General features: G+C 34.4%; 1 protein-coding gene across 6 annotated transcripts in view; it reads right to left on the bottom strand.

Moving 5' to 3' along the window:
- Positions 1-3,103: 3,103 nt before the first annotated feature.
- The window catches only part of LOC115209699 (dual specificity testis-specific protein kinase 2), a 113,142-nt gene continuing 105,771 nt past the window's right edge, over positions 3,104-10,474 (bottom strand). For all 6 annotated transcript variants that reach the window (XM_029778187.2, XM_036501578.1, XM_029778188.2 and 3 more), the window contains 3 exons: positions 10,260-10,346; positions 8,345-8,447; positions 3,104-4,759 (listed from right to left, as the gene is read on the bottom strand). In XM_029778187.2, coding sequence (XP_029634047.1) covers positions 3,795-4,759; positions 8,345-8,447; positions 10,260-10,346 — 1,155 coding nt within the window. In that variant the 3' untranslated portion in view covers positions 3,104-3,794. The remainder of the gene's footprint in view (positions 4,760-8,344; positions 8,448-10,259; positions 10,347-10,474) is intronic.

Below are 10,474 nucleotides of genomic sequence, written 5' to 3'. Positions count from 1 at the left end.
ACGTCTGAGTATGTGTGTACGTACTGTTTGTATGTATAGACATGTGTCTCCATATGTGTCCTTGTGTGAAGTGAAGTGTGTGTGTATATGGTCATGTATTTCAGTCTTCATTTGCATGTGTGTGTGTATGTATGCTTGTCTGTTCATATTACCTATTTACCTATCTGTCTGTATGTCTATCTTTTTACTTTCATATTCATTTGCTTACATAGATGTGCATACATATATACACACACACATACATACATCTATCTACATAACAACCCACTAACTATTCTACCTGTATATAAATATAAACTGTGGGTATGGGGGTATGATAATCTACTATGTGTATTTCCTATTTAATACTGGGGATGTTTCATTTATGAGGACATACTCCCGTATTTCTTTGAGTGTTGGGTCCTTTGGGTGCTTGGATAAAATGCAGATGTCAAGTTGACCCAGGTTGCCTTCATGTTGGTCCTTGGTATGTTGGTAGAATATGGAGGACTGTTTTCTGTCGTCATATTGTCTCAGATGTTCGTTTAGTTGTTCCACAATGCTCCTAGATGTCTCCCCTATGTACATCATGTTCATTTCTTTACAAGCACCTTCTATGCATCTTATGCTGTAAACTACATTTTGAGTTCTACAGTTAATGCCAGGGCTAATCCTACATACCATGCAGTTATCATTGGTGCATATGATATTCTCAAAGGGGTATGTCCTACATAGTTGTGATCTGATGGAGTTCTCTGGCTTTTCAACAATCTTAATGTTGAGTGTGGTCTCCTTCAGAGCTTTCCTAAATCTATGGGCTAGTTCTCCAAGGGCTGGGCCTCTAAAAACATCACTCCTTAATATTTGTCAGTTTTATACCACGTGTTCACCCTGTTTGCTTTGTCACAAGCTTTCAGTCTTTGCTTCTATATCAAGGGAAGGTACCACTGGTATCATTACATATAATGTTATCTAATTTCTTTCTAGCACCCCTGTATACTCAAACCCTATCTTTCTGATAATATCCAGAGAATTGCATGAAGATCAGTATATGTTTCTTCATTTCATAGGGTTTGCATAGTGGGGACATTATCCTAACTAAGTCTGCTATCAGTATGTTAATTTTCATGTTGTGTGACAAAGCTGAGTTCTTGTGAACAACATATTTTGAAGCTATGGGTTTTAGGTAATAGGAGTGGAGGAGCTGCACTCTGCTGTTCACAGTCTCTAACCAAAGTTCAGTATCAAGGACAGGGAGTCTACTGTTGGGGTGCTTAGTGGGGTAGTCTATAGTTACCTCAATATTTTGGTGGATGGAGTTAGCTACTTGCTGGATGCTCTCCATTATGTTCCTCTCAGTTTCTACGTTACTGTTACCAAAGTTGGTCTTGACTATGATGCTACTGTAAAGTAGAAGAGTTGTGGACTGTTCTGCTAAGGATTACTAAAGTTTTCTGTACCACTAAGTCATGAAAAGGCCGGTCACATTCTCCAGCTACACCAACACCAAAGGCTGCACCTTGAACTTGTATGTATAGTTGCTTGTTAAACTTTACTATGTGGTACTTCAAGGTGGTTCTTACACTAGCCCCTATTGCATGCTCAATAATTCCCTTCACATGATAAGTTCTCAGGGTCTTTGATGTGTATGGGTGGGTGTGTCTGTATTTATGGAGACACACCCATAATCACAAAATCCCATACACACACAGAAATACTCAGACATGCACACACAAGGAGACAGAGGTACACACACACGCACATGCATAAAAACAAATACGAACACACAAACACATGAATATGCTGAATACATACATATTCACATACATACACACACTTACATGCATGCATACATACATGTGTATGCGCACAAACAAACAAAAAGAACACAGCTTGAATAACGGACAGAGTCAACAACTATTGAAAAGGTTGCAAGATGCAAAAGAAATTTTAGAAAAATAAATAAGTAAATGAGTGGAAATTTTACCGGAGAGTGTGTTAAATCATAAGGTACAAAAAGAGAATGATTCTCCCCAGACACAACAGAATATGCTTCAACACACCAACTCATATAAAGAATCTTTCAAACCAAATCCAAAAACTAAACATACTTTTTACTGGAAGGCAATACTTTGTATTGCATTACTGATATATATATATATCTTGAAGGCAATACTTTGTATTGCATTACTGATATATATATATATCTGGAAGGCAATACTTTGTATTGCATTACTGATATATATATATATATCTTGAAGGCAATACTTTGTATTGCATTACTGATATATATATATATATATATATATATATCTGGAAGGCAATACTTTGTATTGCATTACTGATATATATACATTTATATATATATATATATATATATATATATATATATATATATAAGTGTATATATATATAAGTGTATGTGTGTATATATATATATGCATACACATTCGTAAGTGTGCATGCGTACATATATAGGTATATATATATATATACATACAGATGCAGACACTAGCTTATGTACATGAACATATGTATAATTATGTGTATGCACACATGTGAAATGAAATCCTAATTTGTGAAGTTTAAATTAAAATAAATTGCATAAATGGAATGCAAAAGCAAGGTAGGCTGAGGAAAATATGGAGGGGACAGGTGGAGAAGGTGATTGGGAGGGTTGGCTTGAGAAGGGAGGATGCCCCAAACCAGGTGAGATGGTGTGAGGGGGGTTGCTATGGCATTGAGGTAGATCCAGCCACCCTTGTTAACGGGGACAAAACCTGGATTTAAAACACTGAATGATGATGAAACAAACATACATACACAGAGATACAGTCATATATATATATATATATATATATATATATATATATATATATATATACAGACGTACACATGTATGTACACAATTATACATACATACTCACAGACAGTCACACCTACACATAAAACATATGCATACACATTATGTGCATGTCTGTGAGTATGTGTATTTATGTGTGCATGTATATATTTATATATATATATATGTATACGTATAAATTAGATGAAGTACTCTATGTACAAGGCATAGTATTTGATAAATATTTGACATTTTAAAGAAGATATTAAAAAATATTTTAGAAACAGTAGAAATTGTTCTTAATTATTCAATAAACTGCCTTTATTGTAATTCTAAGCAATTCCTACATAAAATCACTTTGTAGAATTTAAATAATACAATTACAGTGTTTGATATTCCAAAACATCCAAAATAAAATAAAAAGGTAAAAAATAATTTAAAAATTTATCTGCTTTATATTCAGAATACTATTTGTATTATGGTAATAAAACAATAGAATTTCGTTTATTATTCTGTTGAAACTTTGAGTAGATACCTCAAGTTATTAGTGTAAAAAGACCAAAGAGAATTTAATCAAAATATCTAAGTGCCGCTATCTATACAGCTAATGAGAAGTTTATTCATGACATGGCCAAAATTCACCAATATATATATATATATATAATTTTTTTTAACATGATATTTTATAACAAGAAACGTCATAATATATTTTAAACCAAAAAAGAGATTTTTAAAAAATATAACAAGTAGTAAAATAATGAAGTAAAAAAATGACTTCTTAGAATAATAATAATAATGATGGCAATAATTGTAATCTCAACCATAATTATTATTTCAAATATTTCTTCAGATTTTAACAGTTATTAATTTAAATATATTTTATAAAGGAAAAGAAAAATAGCCCCTGCTAACTTTGTGTTTTGTTAACAATGGCAACAATAACAGAAACAAAAACTGAAAATAGACCTTGGTGCTATTTACCAGGTGTTGTAACATTCATGGCTCTGTAGGAAGTGTTTTCTTTTAATGTTATAACAGAACTTGTTGATTCTGTGCTACTTTGGCTAGTATTATACAGATACTCATGACGGCAAAGAGGTGACGTATCACTTGTCTTTGATTCAGTCAAATTAGAAAAGGAGTCTGAAGGAGAAATACATGTGTCAAAGGAATCTTCTGGAGAAAGAAATGGACTGATATCTTCAAAACTGTCAGGAGAATAAAGTGAGGATTTATGATCTGCTCTATCGAGCGATACAGTTGCTGGTGCAGTTTTTTCATTACACAAACTAGTAAAAAGCAATGAACTCTCAACACTGTGTTGCTTTGACCGGAAAGCTTTTCTTCGCGATGCAACCCTGCTCTGTGGACTTTCTGTTGGATTATTAGATTTGGCATTGTTCTCTTTTATAGAATGATCTGAGACCTGTACATCTTTGTTGGCAGTAAAGCGATTCATATGTGTATTACAAAAAAACTCACCCAGATTGGATAAAATGTCTAAAGGAAAGTCAATGTTACGTTGTTGAGATGTGCTTCCATGTATGGACTCTTGATGAAAACGTTCTGCGGCCTGACGAAGAAGCACTGGAGATCCAGGCAATGACTGACACTTGCGTCTTGCTAATGGACGTTTGTTGCGAGGATAACAGTCTGGAGTTATTGGTGTACAGGGAGGTGTGAACGGTGAAGATGGTGATGGCAGGTCAAATGATAAATTCATGTCTCTGTGAACTCCTAGAACTTTCTTACCATCACAAAATTTGTTTAACATAGTAAATGGGTTTGAACGAGCAGGGATGTAAAATGGATCAGCTTCACTCATAGTTTGACCAATGACTTTAGCAGTCATTGTAGGATCATCATCCATTGAAGACCAATTGCAAGAATCTAAGATATTGTCTTCTGATCGAGATCTCTTGCAAGATGTTTTAGAATCTGCAATATAGATTTTACAAAATTTAACAATGGCATTTAAAAAATTTTTTTATTTTTGCATTTATTTCTTAGTTACTATTCAATAATTTCATACACTGGTAGCAATTAGGATTGGTGTTTTATAGATAGAATTTCATAGCACTAAACTACTAAACCATTAAAATGGATAGCACCTATTTTTCAGCTAAGATGACTGAAGCAAGCAGAAGGATCTTATCTTGCAGTCAATCTTTCATTATTATCCAAAGTGACAAGTATGTGTGTTGGTTGTGGTATGTTAAATAAAACTCAAACCTTTTCTAATATCTAAGTGTGACTGTTTACTGGTTGCATACCCAAGACTTTTTCACATTCTATTGGCAAATTATGAACATTATTCCTTTTATTCTTTTACTTATTTCAGTCATTTGACTGCAGCCATACTGGAGCACAGCCTTTTCGTCGAACAAATCAACCCCGGGACTTATTCTTTATAAGCCTAGTACTTATTCTATTGATCACTTTTGCCGAACCACTAAGTTATGGGGATGTAAACACACCAAAATCGGTTGTCATGCAATGGCGGGGGACAAACACAGACACACAAATACATACATACATATATATATATATATATATATAGGACGGGCTTCTTTCAGTTTCCATCTACCAAATCCAGAGGCTATAGTAGAAGACATTTGCCCAAGATGCCACGCAGTGGGACTGAACCCGGAACCATGTGGTTGGGAAGCAAGCTTCCTATTACACAACCACTCCTGCTCCTATATGGTTATTATTTAGCTCCAAGCTCCCTGAAACAGCTATTGAGTTAAAAATTTTGTACTCTCTTTTTAGTATTCTGTATTTATATATATATTATAGGTGCAGGGATGGCTGTATGGTAAGAAGTTTGCTTCCCAACTACATGAGTCCGGGTTCAGTCCCACTGCATGGCACCTTGGGCAAGTGTCTTCAACTATAGCCTAGAGTTGACCAAACCTTGTGAGTGGATTTGGTAGACAGAAATTGAAAATAGCCCATTGTACATACGTGTATATATCTTTATATGTCTGTCTTTGTGTATGCGTTTGTCACCCACCACCGCTTGACAACCAGTATTGGCATGTTTATGTCTCTGTAACTTAGCAGTTCAGCAAGAGAAGCTGATAGAATAAATACCAGACTTTACAAAAAAATAAGTACTGGGATCAATAAGTCCAACTACAATTCTACCAAAGCAGTGCTCCAGTATGGCCACAGTCTAATGACTAAAACAAGATAAAAGAAAAAAAAGTGTTTTTCTTTCTGAATGTACATATATATGTATACACTCAGAACCACGCTAATAGCTTAGGAGTGAAATTTAGGATTTCTCTGTTTTCTGTCAATCAATTTTGATGAAACTTTTCCCAGCTTGTTTGCACTCTTATTGTTATGTTTTCATTATTCTGTGTAACATCCTTTCTTTTTTATTTCGGATTTTTCAGTTTTTGGGTGAACCACATTAATAGCGTCTCTCCTCTGTAAGAACAGTGAGACATAGAAAAAGGCCTTAACAAAGAAGAAAAGTCTGTCATCATCAACATAGGTCCTAAAGACACCTCTCTTCATGTCATTGCAGAGAAGTTAGGTTGTCATATGGACACAGTCAGATGATTCCTTCACTAAGGAAGAAACGATCCAATTGTAGTACCTCCAAGACTGTGACAGTAAGGGTTTAAAGGAATATTGGCCACAAGTTATGTGGGAAACCTGGAAAAAGAAGAAAAAGCCATTTTCACAGCCTCTGGACTTTCTCATGTACTGAAAACCACCAGAAATTGCATCCTCGGGACAATGGTTTCCATGTGAGAACCCCTGAAATTGCCTCCTTAACACCCAGTCACAGGAGTTGGGACTTCAATGGGTCCAAAGTACATGACGTTAGACATGAGTTGTGTTCTGTTCACTGAAGAAAGCAGGGCAACCCTTGATAGGCTTGATGTTTGAGTCTATTTTGGAGATGAGTGTCACCAACATTTACAATGTCAACAACAGGGTGGAGGAGTCATGTTGTGGGCTGGTATCATTGGGGACAGACTTGTTGGCTCAGTCAGGGTGTCTGAAAGGGTTAAAGTGGCTGCAGCCGCCTACTGCAATCTCCTGAAGGAGGTCTTGAATCTGGTTAGATGACATACTGCTGTCACTTCTAAGGAATATCATATTCATGCACAATAATGCTCCCTCCCACTCTGCAAGGACCACCCAAACATTACTAGGGTCTTATGGCATACAAAGTGAAAGGTTGATGGTGTGGCCACCAGCTTCTCAAGACCTCAACCCTATCAAAAATCTTTGGTCTATCATTAAACAAGATGTTTATACCAATGGACACCAATTTACACCGAAAGATGTCTTATGGGTGATCATCCAAGCTGCAGCAGAGGCAGTCCAACTTACTAGTATTACAGAATTGACAGATTCCATATCTAATAGGGTTTTTGAAGTTATCCATCAAAATGGTGCTCATGTGGCTAAATAATTCATTATGCCAATAAATGTTATAATATTATCATGGTTTTCTGTTAAATATAGAACTCAATGATACATATTACCCTACATTTTCTGAAAAAATTAAAAAATGTCTAGATCGGCTATTTTCATTTAAAAGCCATTAGTGTGGTTCACCCAAAAACTGAAGAATCTGATATAAAAAAGGAAGGACATTACACAGAACAATGAAAATGTAACAAAGGTGTTGCCATAGTGTGCAAACCAGCTGGGAAAAGTTTTATCAAAATCGATTCACAGAAAACCGAGGAATCCTAAATTTCACTCCTAAAGTTATTAGCATGGTTCTGGGTGTATACATATGTCAAACCTAATTGTGTTTATCTGCATCACTACCTCCATATCAGCTCACCTTGGATTTCTCTTATAGCCATAGACCTAGTCCTGGATGAAGAATTCAGGGTTCAAATAGAACTCAAAATATGAGTATATGTATACTTTTATTAATATTTAGCAGAAGCAGCAGAGTGACTCAAGGTTCAAGAGCTTCGTGTGTTGGCATGTATATAAATCATGATCTAGATGTGTTCTATGCTCATGAAACTCTATGCAATGTGGAGCTGAGTAAACTGTTATTAATATATAATTCCTGAAGCATTCTAATATTTTGAATCAACAGAATGCAGCTAGCAACAGTTCAGACATATATAAGAGAAGTTGAAGGAAAAATATTTCTGACCCATTTGACTATCATCAATTATATGCATCCTTAATACAAATTGTATTAAAAAAGCTATTACTTTTTCCTGCTTTGTGTGTATTGAACAATTACTTTACGAGCATCAATTTTTAAAGTATTACACATAATATTGTGTGTGTATGTACACACATATACAATGCACATACACACTCACATTTATATAACATCAATATAACTTCCTTCATGAAACTGACAAACAGCTACCACTTCCTATATGTGTAATTGACATCAGAAAGATTATCCAGCTCTACAAAGGATAATCACACCAACAAAAGTTACCTTAACCATATTGAATATTTAATGAGAAATAATGAAAAAGAAAAAAGCAATATATGTTATGCTTATCAGACTCTTACTTTTGTTATCTTTTCCAGGATTCCCAGGATTATTTAGAAAATGTCGCATCTGCAGCAAACATTCTACGTTGTTAGCAAATGTTGGTCGTTTCAGAGGATCAATCTAAAATTGAAGAAAAAATTAATCTGTTAAGAAAATTTAGGTTCATGCAGTCAAGTCAAGGTTGATATTTTTTTGCACAAATAGAATATAATAAATGACTAAAGATTGTTTGTTTTTTTACTGTTAACTTGCTGCACCTATGGCATTCCATATTGAACTTCTTAGTGTATGTGTCATCTCTAACACCATGCTTGTTTCCGTCATAACTCAACAATTTTTAAACTGGTATATACTTCAATTTTTATAGTTGGATATTCCAGCTCGAAAGATTTTTACCACAGATTTTACTCATCTTACAATAGTCATAGAATTCACTGAAGTAGAAATTATACAATACTCTGAAAAACAAAACTGGATTGATGAGTAACCACAAAATATATGATTTCTGTATAGTTGTTCATACAGGAATCTGTTCAATCAAGATCTAAACAATAATAACATCTCCAAAGCCACTCTTTACAAACCATGGATAATATTAGCAAATAGTCAATGTAGCACTCTACCAAGCCATCATACTATACACACACTTCATGATAGAGTTTTCTTTTCTATTATCTGCTGGTTATCTGCTCTGAAATTTTGGCAGATTATCCTCTGCAAATTTCAGTTCCTTTATTCTGACCATCAAACTGCAACTGCCTTTCTCAAGCATATCCACTTTCAAAAGAGAGAGAAACTTGTTTCTCCTCTATATATCACACTTGTCCCTCCATCTGCAATAGTATACTCATACTGATCTCCAAGTCAATTCCAGGTCACCAACTACTTTGAATGGATCTTCACCAACCTTATTTCACCCAATCACTGGTAAACCAGACATTATCTACATCAGTGGCTTCCTAGCCCTCCACCAGAGAAAATTTCCCCCTCTTCACTTTATTAAGAGAAAACAAATAAGAGATTGCATCCATATAATACTTCTTTTGTTGCCATGGTGTTACACAAGTTAAAAATTATCTGAATTTCAATAAACATGGCAATTTGTCCAACCACTTCCATGAGAAATAATGACCTAAATAATAACTCCTATAAGCATCTCCTAAATACTCAAGTACTTTCTAAACCTACTTCTTGACATTTCAATGTTGGAATGGGGAGAAAATTTCAAAAATATCATTTATAATTGAACCCTTCCTGGAATACAAGTGTTAATGAAAACTTGTTGTTCTAATTTATTCGGACTTCCTCAATCTGTCTGCGGATTAGCAATTTCCACTCAATACAAAGATATTTAATTGTAAATTCTTTCACTTGTTTTCTCAGACCCAATGCTTCAAACATTAAGTTTCTTTCTGCATCAGTCAATGCAGCAGCAGAAAAAATACCCCCTTTAACGCATTCATGAGGATTACATATTATTTTTCCTTCTAAAATTATTTTCCCTTCCTCTGACTCCTATTTCCATTTTTCAGATTTGTAAGCATTCTTGTTGATTATTTTTTAACTAACACTCTGTCATACTTTACAATTATTTTTCTTTCTCCCGCTACATCCAATATATCAATAAAAATTTCATCCCTCTTAAACTTAGATTTCTCTTCTACCTCTTAGAATAATTTATTAAAAAGTCAACACCATCCATTTTAATAACAGTAAGTTTGGACTTGGGTCATTAAGGGTTGAGTATCTCAGTTGAGTATCTGGTGATGAGATACAAACTGCCAACTTATCAGCAAGTAAATCCACACCCTGCCAACTTGAGCAGATTTGACTAATGTTTTAGTAAAAATACACTTCCAACTACAAAAACAAAAAGGAAAAAAAAATCAAAGTAAACATAGAAAAGGAAACTATATGTTCCCATACTCTTACCTGACAACATCTGAATGCCAAGTGTAAGAAATCTAATGGACAATATTCAACCATTTCACTGAATGCAATGTAATCTAGACCAAAGTTCTAAAAATTAAAAAAACAAAAATTACTGATTAGGGACAGTTTCCAATCAATATAACATTGTCATATTTGAAATTTTAATGCATTTAGATAGATTTTTCCTGATTGTTTGAAATAAAATCAATATTCTC

This window comes from Octopus sinensis, linkage group LG3 (assembly GCF_006345805.1).
Source record: "Octopus sinensis linkage group LG3, ASM634580v1, whole genome shotgun sequence".
NCBI lineage: Eukaryota > Metazoa > Mollusca > Cephalopoda > Octopoda > Octopodidae > Octopus > Octopus sinensis.
This window is presented reverse-complemented; position numbering and strand designations above follow the sequence as displayed.